Here is a 12,308-nt window from a genome sequence, read left to right on the forward strand (position 1 = left end):
ACATTTTCCCCCTTCACATGGGCAAGAGGGGTCTACTTTCGGATATTCAAGGAGCGTGGGCTATATAATCATTTTTTCTCCAAATTACTGGGGGGGAACTGCCCCCTTTCCCCTCCCAAACGACGCCCCTGAATATCTCCTTCATCATTATGAGAAAAAAATTGGCAGATACCGCTAATTTCCCTTGATTGTCCTTATGCGACAGGTTTGTTAAATTGAAAGACCACGGTGTTGGAACACAAAATCAAATGAGGAAGAGAGCTGCAATTGAAAACAACTAATGACAAAGGAAATTGGAAGAAAAAAAGGTCCGTTGAATTGTTTCAATTTAATGCATTCCAAGATTACCTATCAAACAAGCCCAATCCCCCATTACTCATCGTTAACGTTTCAAGGGACGTAAAATGACCTCAGATGTTAGGGATATTACTATTTGAAACGGTCACGATTAGTTACCGTATAAGTTACACCTGCTAACCTTGTAAAATTCAGGATAAGCGACGTCATATGTAAACAAAAATTCAATCTTCTTAAAAGCGGAAAAAAAATCTATGGAATTGTATTCAGAGTACAAGAAGGGACAATAATTGTGAGATATGACACATATAAGGGATTTGTAAGTAAGCTATGTTCACATTGGAATACACATGATTAGTGTTGTTAGTTACCTAGTTGTTCATAGTGTTTCAACTAACAAGTTGCCGGATAAGTATTTGTTGTTATCTTTTACAGATTGCACCCGGGCTAGTTAGTGTTAAGCCGATAAGTCGCATAAGGCGTACTCGAACGTAATAATAGTGTCTTTCTTGGCTAACCCATAATGGAACAGGAGATTAAACAAGACAAAAAAAAACTGCACCTTGTTTTTAAATGTATATTATTTTCAATTTAAAATCAAAATATCTATAAAAAAAGTGTGAAGTAAAGGTGTCCCTGAGAAAAAAATAAATCTTAAATAACCTTTTCAACTCAACAGTTTTGATACAAGGAGAACACAAACCTAGCGAAAGCAAATACAATAAAAACAACGAAGAAACAATCGTTTTATAGCATTTATTGAACCGTAAAGCCAAAATTTATCACTTATTAATAATATAACATGAGATCTTCAATAAACATCACGTTAATAGCACTCAAAGATTAGGAACTGAAAAAGTTTAAAATAAAGATGGACAATATATTCACCAAGCAGGGTATTGCTAGAATTTACATGAGTAATTCACGACCAACCGAACGAATAATACTACTAATTTGTTCTTCTAATAAAAAATATGAATCATTCCGCCTTTGGATGGGGCTTATTCATACGACAGTCGGATATGGCATATGAAATACAAATGTTAGGTGATATACAAGAAGATTTATTACTTCTTTCACCGTCATGCTATGTAATGCAAAGTTGAAAAAAGAAAATACTTTGCCACTTCTTGATTTAGTATATCCACATAATAATCACGAATAAAATGGTTCACTGTTTGGGAATATGTAGGTGCCGTAGCCGGGATTATTTTTCGGGGGGGGGGGGGGGGCAAAAAAAATTGTAAAAAATTTGTTTGTATGCATTTTTGCTACGTTTTTCGAGTCGTACAAGATTTCGGGGGGTGGGGGTCAAACACCCCTAACCTCCCTTGGATGCACCTCTAGCCTTAAATTTTCCACTGCAGTCCTCTGAAAAAGCAGACACTAAGGAAACGGAGCTTGAAGTCTGTGAAATTGAATTAAGAAAAATCTTTTGCAAAAATTTCACCCATACAAGCAATAAGGTGTTCACAGCACAAAAAAAAAAAAACAAAAAAAAAACTACAACGATGTAATAAAAGACAAATCAAGAATTTAAAACTGAAAAACGCCAGAAAACTAAAAGTACAATTATTTTTGCAATGGTGGTGGGTTTTATATATTACTACAATCCCCAAGATAACTTTCTTTTTAGAATTTTGGGTTTTACTAGATATTGGCGAGGAACTATCGACTTTAGGGCAACCAGGCGTTTCCCTCTTGATACCCAGGAAGTTAATTTCTAGGACTAAAGAGTAAGACTCGAGTACCTGGAGTTCTGAAGTCAACGGCCCCTAATATTAATCTTTTCAAGAAATGAATTAGTGTATAAAAAGAACGGGATTGGTGTTTCAGAGGATTTTTTTTTAAATTTTCCAACAACAAAATTTTGAAGGCTACACTACAAAAATGTGGGTACACTTTTTCAAATCTAGCTTCTGTCAACGCCAATATGGGAGTCCTTAGAAAGATTGAATAATGATAACATAAAAACTAACATTTTCGGCGTTATAGAATCCAATAATTTTTTTTTCATTGTTGCACTATTTTTAGGGGCAACCGTAGTATTAAGGAAATAACTATAATAGAAAATTGATAAGGCCTCATAAAAATATAATTTTTTTTTCTGAAGACCAGCCTTCTTAGATATTCCGCTTTATACCATCCTTCTGTAAAAATACATGGACTGTTTTTTTATCATATGCAGTGGCGTCAACTGGGGGGGAGGGGGGGTATTTTCGACCCCTTCCTAGATTTTGAAATATACGTTTTTTGGGGCTGGGGAGGATGTTTTCATTGAAAAATGCATTTTTTGGTAATGTTATTGGACGAATTAGAACGACGACAAATCTACCCCCTTCCCTATATTTTGAAAAAGGCATTCCCCCCTAAACCACCGTGAATTAACGCCAGTGACCACATTTAATACTCATGACATGCAAATAAGAAAATCTCAACCGCAATAATCATTTATTAAAAACTAATTATTTACTGCAAACTAAACTAAAATAGGCAAATTTACAATTAAAAACAAAAATGTTGGACAAATTATCTGTAACCGTGTCAGAGATGGGATTCTACCAACGTCCAAACCAAAATGGGAGGTAGTAAACTTCTTAAACTGATGGAAAAACTAAGAGATCCTTCCTAAATGTCGAGTAGGGCTATAATATATTACAAGCTCAATTACTTATTACAAACTATGTCAAAATAAAAGAATTCTACCTAGTATATTATTATCAGTTAAATACAAAATTTAATCATCTTTATATCGGGTACTTACCTTTTACGGGTACTTACCTCGGACCTCGGACCAAGAATTATTTTTACAAAAATGTGGGTCGGTCTTGTTTTCAAAATTTCAGCATACCATTTGATTCAACAGAATCTGATCCCATACAGATAGTTTTATATTTCCACCTAGATGCGAGGGGAATTCAATAAAATTACGAGGGAGTTCTGCAATGAGCACAAATACGATCACAGGCATGACGCACACTGACAAAGAGAAAATTCTCATGTGGCAGCTTGAAAATATCGTAGGTATTTAGAAAAGCTTTATGACACAATGTAACACAATGCCCTACTTATGAAGAACATCTGTGTACATACTTATAAAGAACATGTGCAGCTGTCTGTGCAGCTTTACATCTCTAATGATTGGTTGGAGACCATATTCGTTAAACCTACCGCCATTTCGTTTTTATTTTTTCCCGGAAATAAAGAGGGAGTTAAAAAAAAAAGAACTCATTTTCAACCAAAGGAGAGGAAGAAAACTGGCGAAAATTTTTAGACGGTTTCAGTTGGTAAGCTACGACAGTCTCCGGTCGCTAAGAAACATCTGCAGTAATGCACGGGTAGATAGAAATGAAGGTAATTTGCATGTTTTCAGTTAGACCAGCTACAGATAGTTAACGACCCTACTGTAAACCAAAAATTTTCAAATCAAACTATTATTATTTAAAGAACAAAAGAGAACCGGTGACATATTCCAGAATTTTAGCAGATTCTGCTGGTATGGGATTAAAAAAATATGTTGAGGATAAAATAATTGTTAGGAAGGTCGTCTCAAGTGTACACAATCGGGTAGCGCTGAGGTCTTTCTACTACATTTTTTAAATCAAGAGTTATACAAATTGCTTTGATTTTGTGCAATATTCTAAAGTATGTGTGTCTAGGCCAGTACAACTTATAATATATAAGAGGCAAAAATGAATCTACGCAGAAAACCTGTTCCAAGTAAAGCTTTAACTTCTCATGATGAGTATTTGCGGTGAATAAAAAAGGCAAACACTCTTAATTATACACATACACAAGATTCGTTCCGGGAGAAAGTGGGCACTACTTTGAAAAACAGCAATAATAGGTGAGCTTTACAGCGTAGACAAGAAATAATAAAGACAACCTTGTGATTTAGGTGAGAGGGGTGCAAGTCCAACCCAGCCGCCCCCTCTTGCGTGCATGCCTCATTGTAATTAATCAACAGCAATTTTGGATATAAAAAGCAATCAAACATTTTATGTCACACAACTAGTCAGAGAGAGCAGAAGCCAGACGTCCTGCTTGACACCCAACATCCTCGCTTTGGTGAGCACTCGACAGAGCAAGGGCCTTCACTTGCATACGCTCCTTTGAACCAACGCCAAATATAGCACTTAACCTGAAAAACAAAATCATTTTTTTATTATATTCTCTTGTTTCTTAGTCGAATAGGTTTTTTGACAACCATGCCATTTTAAGTCGGTGCTACTTAATTATAGTAGGTAAAAATATGGTGTTTGTAATGAAGCCAAAGGGTTGCATATGGTCAGCAATGTAAGAAATGAATTAATATAAGTCCCAGGAATTCTTTCTTTATATATCACAGTGTGTCCCACGCACCAAACAGATTTTTATAAAAATACACATGAATAATAGTTTTAATAATCATAACAGGTCCTAAAATTATCAAGTTATAGGAACATCTTCAAGGTAATCAAACAAGAAGGTCCGGAGAACCCCTAAATATGTGTTTCTTGTGACATTGCTAGTATTGACAAAATGAGAGCCAACAATTTCCGTCTCCCCAAATCCAGTCAGGACCATGATCTTCGGAGTTCGAATCCCGATGACGGCCTCCTCTATCCACTTCATTTCTAACCAATAGAGACTACTATATCAGTTTCATTGGCGGTTCAAATGATAAATTTCTTCATTACTAAATAATGTTGATAAATCATTGTGGTTAATAGAATCCTCAAAGATTGCATTGACATTGACATTCCCGTAGCTTTCATTCTCATGTAGAGCTTGCACAAAATGTACGTTGTCCGGGCAAAATTTCTTTTCAAAATAAATATTGGTATATAGTGCATATGTGTGACTTTTGGGGCACCCTGTCATTATATTTAAAATAACTAGTTTAGTTTCATTAGTCCGAAATGCAGTAAGTTTTCATTCATTACTTTTCATTCTTTAAATACAGTTACCTCAAACGCATGAAGTGTCAGCTGGCGAATCAATTAGCCAGTTAAAGATACAGCTTCTCAAACATACTAAACAGATTGCTTCGAAATTTTAACGATGTTCGAGGGTTTGAGGGACGGTAGCCTCTTCTTATTTGCAGTAGCCCTTATTTTCAAATAAGTGCTTTTGTTTTATTTTTTGTTGTTGTTATTGAAGAGAAACTTTTTGAAATTCAAATCATTTTCAGTAAAGCACAAATAAAACCTTTAATTATTGGAAATTTCTCTTCAGTTTAAGTTCGACTGATTATTCATTATAATTTCTGCTTGTTTAATGTTTGGCTCAATATATGCCTTTATTTCTGCTCGTTGTAGGTTTTAATAGTGATTTAACTTTTCTTCAAAAAACTATTTATCTAACATGTTTTGATAATCATTCAAACAGATGGCAGGTTGCCAGTTCAAAACCATAACCCATTCCCTCGACTACGACATCTTAAACAAATTTGGTTCCGCCTTATAGTTGCACAGCAAACGGTAAAAGAAAATATAACGACGTACTTATTACAAAATATTAGAGGAAACAAATAATGACTAGATAGAATTTGACTCCATGTCAGTAATTTCTTACATTTGTAAATTACTGATTTCATAGTAAAGCACATTAGTATTAGTATTCAGTATTTACTTATAAAGTAAGTTAATAAATAAGCTTATAATTATTGCCAAAAAAGTATTTTTGTTCTAATATTTTCTAATAAGCAGTCTTTTCTACACAGCTCCGTAACAGCAAATCGATTACAGAAATACCGTCTATTCATTAGTGAATATTATCAGTTTTTATTGACTAAAATTTTTCATTTGTTAGAAAAAATAGAAGGAAGATTCCGTTTTGGTCTTAAAAATTAATATTTTTTAGGTCATTTATTACATTACAGCTTTATTACATTACAACTAAAGAGACAGATATATATTTATTCACAAAAATAAGCAAACCACCAGCTGTCAGCTTTGGAAGAGTTGGATCGGTCTGGATTTCATGCATGTACACGGAATTGTCATTTAACGCCCTCTTTTCAGATATTTTATCTTATTCCGCGATCTTATAATTTATATACAAGGACATGTGATACTTTTTTGGGTCAAAATACCCAAAAAAGCAAGATACCTTCTCTTGTCCTTTGACTTTCCAGCTTATGAACTGATAGCTCGAAATCGGTTGTCAATGGGACGTGTAGGCCTGGCTTTTATTGTCATCCAGGATTTAAACTGGAAAATAAGAAAAGATTTGGATATTTGGAATGAAGGTAAGATAGAAACTCTTTAATATCGAAAATTCAGTTTGAAAACCGAGCTTTTATTTTTAGTGTTATACATAAACCACCAAGCGCACCATTTGATGAGTTTGCTGAGGTGTTTGAATGTTTTGCTGCAAAGTTAAATAGATCTAGTCATAAGTTTATTTGCAGGGAGACTTAAACCCCCAAACCAATCGCTCAGAATACTTTTGCTTCAGCCTCAAGAATGAGGGGGGATTATAAGCTTGTTTGCTTAGGGATGAGTGTATTACCGCGAGCCAGTATGGCCTCTAAGACTGGGAGGCTATATAAATTCCCTTTCAGAAGTTCTCAGAATTTTGCTCTAAAACATTTTGGCCCGCTTCAGGCCAGAAACTGGCTCTTTGCTGAGGCGTAATATCTTTTGTTACTTAAAAAGAACGCTAAATTTTTAGGTCAACATTCGAATGAGCCTACTAACAACAATATATGACTACTGGTTCTATCCAGTCACGACAAAAGCCAATTCTTTCAATATATACATTCTTATTCCATCTTTTTTTTCGGGTTTCGTTTACTATTAGTACGAGCTGCTATTTACTTTCAGTTTGAGAACTGTTTGATAGATAAGAAACAAGAGATCTTGATTCTTACATTGTGTCAGGAGCCGGCGCCTTAACTTCTAAAGGAAGATTAGCATAACTCAAATTCAGTCTATTGACAGCACTGGCTAAATTAGCTAAAAAGCTCGTAAGCCTCAAAAGAACCGTCTCAGGAGTATTCAAGTCTAAAAAGTGGATTAGCCTCTTTGGAGCCTGGAAAAAAACGAGTAAATTAAAAGAAATAAAACACAAGCACTCAGTTACGACACAGAAAGTGTCGTAAATTTCCTATGCAATTTTGTCATAACTTATTTAGTAGCATATTAGCAGCTAGATGTGATTAATCTGATTACTTCAGAATGCTCCATTAATCCATTTAAGAAAAAAACTTTAGCGCTAAGAATTTTACAGTTATTCAATTTACAATATATTTATCGTTGTTATTTATTTGATGCTGCGTTGATTGTTGCTAATAGGGGGATTTAGTAAACACGGATGTTGATAAAAAAATAGTTTAGGAATAGGCTGTCGGTAGTTTGATAGCTTGACTTAGATGTGAATACAAATAAATTGTTATTGTTATATGTTATATTATTGCTATGTTATATTGTTATAAAACTAAATTGAATTTCAGAATGTCAATGAAAACTTCTTAAGCTTTTACAGTGAGACAGTGAGTCTACCTGTCCTAATTTAAATATTCAGGGAACATATTATTTTGCTAACTTATTAGTTAGCTTGTTCTTAATATCTTTAGTTATTATTTCCGCAAAGAAGAATGAAGCAAATCGTACTTATATCTTCAATTAATAAATCTCTTTCAAGTTTCTTTCAAAAACAAAATAGCTTAAAATAAAAATTATTTTAAAAATAAAACCGGTGTTCGTTTCTAACACTTGCGTTGTGTTCATTTTATCTTAGTTATTTCTCATACTACTTTTATTTGTTCTATATTAACCGACAGAGTTTGACGCCTACATGTTACCCTAGTTAATTCTGCAAACTCTGTTTAAACCGTTTACAAAATAAACTATTAAACAGACAAATACATTTCTTCTCAAAGACCACAAGAGATTTATATTTGTTTCAATCAAAATCTAATCAATTTCTTTCCGTAAAATCTTTATATTTTCAATTATTCTATTTTATACTTACTATTTTATTTTATACGGATTTATATTTTATTATACGTATGTTATACTATACAATTATTCTATTTTATACGTATTTCATACTTATTCTATTTTTTTCCGCAAAAGATTTTTTTCTCTTTATGTTGCTATACAGAAAAAGAAGAAGAAAAGAGCAAAATGCAGTGACAGAGAAAAGATCAAAAGTTTAAGTTTTTACTGTTACCGCAGGCTCACACAAACAAATTGTTACGATTGGCAATGTTCGTGAATTGAACCAGCAAGAAATTTTAATTGCCGTTATATTCACACAGGATCATAGTTGTTGCTGCTGTTTCGAAACATATGCAACGAGTGGTGTCATTTGAGAAACGCAGAAGGGGCTACTCCTCTAGATTTTGAAATACATCTTTTTTGGTATTTTCATTAAAAAAAAACGAACAATTAAGAAAAAAGCCCCCCCCCTGGATTTTGAAAGATATTCTTTTTTATCCCCCCCCCCAACGTTTTCCTGAATTGGCACCAATATCTACAATAATTTACGTGGGTGTTGCAGTTGTACAGTAAAAATTGCCTAACAACCGGATAAAAATTGAGTTTTTCAACTCCATAAATTGTTTGTCAAAGTAACTAAAGTTGTTTAAATCGGCAACTTAATTGCCATAAAAAGCAAACTTAACTCATTTTCCTTTTTCAGCGTACTAACATCTTTTATCATGTTGATATAACTAATTTTATCCAAAATTTCACAAATCATTTCTTCAGAAATTCCGGAAATCCAGCTACTCTTTAGAAATACTGAATTCTAAATCCTACATCTCTCAGCTCAGTCGCACTAAGAATCTGCGAAGGTCACCCCATTTCAAAGTTTTCCAACAGATTACTAACAAAATCTACAATAGAAAACGGCTATAAAACGAAATAATTACCTCAGCAGCGAGTAAGTAGGGGATGGCCGCGTCTTCACATGAAAGATTCACAAGTAGTCTTAAGGCATTAGCTTTGATTTTCAAATCTTCGTGCTCAAACAGTTCATAGAGTCGACTTGCCACAAGTAGGATTTCTGTGTGGTAGCGAGACAAGGTAGCAATATTTGTGAGGGTTGCTAACACAGAACAAAGAATTTGACTATTTAGTTCCTTCTGGAGCATATTTGTCAAGATTGTTACCAACGGCTAAAAAAAGTGGCCATAAGAAATCTAAAACACTAAAATGTAATATAAATAAATTATAAGAAAAATATAAAGATATTTAACAAATAAAAGGAAAGCTGTTATGTTTAAATGTACTGAAAACTAGAAAATAATTTTCTTTTTCTTTCTATCAGGAAAAATTTAAATTTGTTAATTCTAGAAATAAAAGCATGGGCAAATTTTTGAGTCCCCAAAAAAAAATTATTTTCCTAACGGTAAGAGAAGAAAGTAATTTTCTAGTTTTTAGTACATTGGAGCATTTTTTTTTTCTTTTTTAATATTTTATAATACCTCTTTTAGTCTTTGGTAATTGTGGCAATTATATCTCACCTCTCATTGTCCTCATTATATTTTCATGAGGGTAAAATTGATATATACTTTTAATAGTGCGGTCTGCAACTAATTCACATTTACAAACTCCACATACGCTACTCAATCTTCATAGTTACAACATAAAAAATGCACACATTAACTTGTCAACATAACATTATATTCTTTTAGTAAATTTTTAAGCAATTTTGGATCACCCAGGGTAAAGTATTGTATTTACTAATAAAGTGCCAAGGTGTGCTCAAGAGCACTTGAACTGCTCAAGGTAGCTTAGTGAGAAATGGTTATTTGCGAACTTTTTCTTTCGCCTAGACATTCCGAGTATAAAAAAGGCACTAGTCAAAAAAAACAAAAACAATCAATGTTATATAACAAAGAATCTGAAATAATATTAGAAAATACTAGAAAAACTAGAAAAAAAACACCCATAGAAAACTTTTTGGGAGAAAGACAAGCCGGTATATGCTATTTCATAAAGTTGTGGCAAATCCTTATTAATGTTTCGGAAGGATAACAAAGAGGTAGCAGAGTATTTTGTTATTTTTCGTTAACCAGGATCATCATTTCTTTTTTCATTTACCGTTGTGTGTAACCTGCAGGGTTTATTTTAGTGAGGTTATGGGTTCCTCGGACAGTAAGTTTCAACAACCTATAGTGAAATAAGAAATTTAATTGAATTCGCGCTTTAGGATTAGCAAAAACCTTTAAATCACTAAAATGCGATGCTTATGAGGACCTGGAACTCAATTGCATGTTCTGTTATGTCATCACTATGCCACTGTACAAATATAGTTATTTTAAAAATAATCGCCTTTTTTAACTAAAGTACAATTCCTACCACGTTAGACATTCAAACTGTTTTTCAAAAATAACACCAAATTTATATTTTATTCTCGTGCCTTAAACTTCTTTAATAACTAAAATGATGATTAGGAGAAGACCAAGCTTATTGACATATATCTTTTTCACAGAGCAAAACAGCGTATATAAAATTCAAGGCAGGATCTTTAGCTGTACCTTCATTTCTTTTTGGCTTTCTTCATTCAATGCAAAATTGCCAACAGTCGTTATAGCTGCCACTTGAGTATCCAAATCTGAATCCAAAAGGAAGGGCTCCAGTCTTGAGAGGGCACCAGCTTCCCTGAGTGTATTCTAAACGAAAAAGCGTATTAAAATTAACTACCAGTTTTTATTATCAGATCTACTTATTCATTAATATTATTACTTGTTGTATGTTTTTGCTATGATTGTTTATTTAATTTCTGTTCGTTTTGGGTTTCATTTATTCTTTAATAGTAATTTCTGGTCGTTTTGAGTTTGAATTTTAAAAGGTATTTGTATCTGCTGAGCTTAAGTTTAAAATGGCCTTTACTATTCTTTGAAAAACTTATTTTTCGGATTTTTTTTAAAATTAATTTTTGTTCGTTTTTGATTGCAAAGAATTCAAGTTTTTAAAATTTCCTTATTTCAAAATCAAACCTTGAAAAAAATATCAAATATAGTATCAAAACTGATATCAAAGTAACAATATCAAAGTGAAAAAATGGGTTTGTGTCAACCTTGGAGTTTTTATTATCTGATGTTTGAACTATTTTTAACAAAATTGCTATCTCAAAATTTTTATCGGATGGGTTTGGGAAAAAAGGGCGGGGTGGGACTAGATTAAGCTTCGGTCTCTTTTGACTCTTTAAAAGTGAACTAGAACTTTCTATTTTCAATCAAATAAGCCCTCTCTGAAGTTTATACGAATATCCCTTCTATAAGAACCATATATATCCACAGAGTATAATTTACAACGCCTGTCCCTGGGGCGTTGTGTCGACCCTGGAGTATTAATATCTGATGGTTGAACTATTTTTAACAAAACGGTCACCTGAAATTTTTATCGGATGGGTTTATCCATCCAATACACCCAAAGGCGTGGAGGGCGGGAGGGGCTAGTTGCCCTCCGATCTATTTTCACTCTGAGAAAATGAACTACAACTTTTAATTCCCACTCAAATGAGCCCTCTCTGAAGTTTATACGAGCATACCTTCCATAAGAACCATATATGCCCCCAGAGCAATACTTACAACGCCTTCCCCGGCGCTGGGGGGGGTCGACATAGGAGTTTTTCTTATCTGAACTTCGAACTACTTTTAAAGAAATGACCATACGTAAAGGAGTTTCTGTTATATGATCTTTGAACTATTTTTAACAAAATGGCTACCTAAAATTTGTCATCAGATTTATTTGGGGAAAAAGGGCCTGGGGGGCCAGTTGCCCTCTCATCACTTTTGACTCTTTCAAAGGGCACTAGAACTCTCGATTTCCAATCGAATGATCCCCTTTGAAGTATATACGACGACCCCTATATGAAATGCCTCTGGGAAAAACATAAATGGAGTGTGGGGGGAGGCTAGCTGCCATCTAATCACTTTTGACTCTTAAAAAGTGAATTGCAACTTTCAATTTCCAATCAAATGAACCCTCTATGAAGTTTATACGAGCATCCCTTCCATAACAACCATATAAACCCCAAGGGCGTAACTTACAACACCTACCCCCAGGCCC

General features: G+C 33.7%; 1 protein-coding gene across 1 annotated transcript in view; it reads right to left on the minus strand.

The window, feature by feature from the left end:
• Window positions 1-1,044: 1,044 nt before the first annotated feature.
• LOC148955003 (uncharacterized) overlaps window positions 1,045-12,308 on the minus strand; it is a 77,530-nt gene continuing 66,266 nt past the window's right edge. The window contains exons 5-8 of the mRNA XM_089099634.1: window positions 10,772-10,906; window positions 9,161-9,406; window positions 7,154-7,314; window positions 1,045-4,438 (exon numbers count right to left, since the gene is read on the minus strand). Of these exons, the coding sequence (XP_088955760.1) occupies window positions 4,309-4,438; window positions 7,154-7,314; window positions 9,161-9,406; window positions 10,772-10,906 (672 nt within the window). The 3' untranslated portion in view covers window positions 1,045-4,308. The remainder of the gene's footprint in view (window positions 4,439-7,153; window positions 7,315-9,160; window positions 9,407-10,771; window positions 10,907-12,308) is intronic.

Source organism: Artemia sp. Qi Xiang Cuo, chromosome 2 (assembly GCF_049724085.1).
Source record: "Artemia sp. Qi Xiang Cuo chromosome 2, ASM4972408v1, whole genome shotgun sequence".
Classification (NCBI taxonomy): Eukaryota; Metazoa; Arthropoda; class Branchiopoda; order Anostraca; family Artemiidae; genus Artemia; species Artemia sp. Qi Xiang Cuo.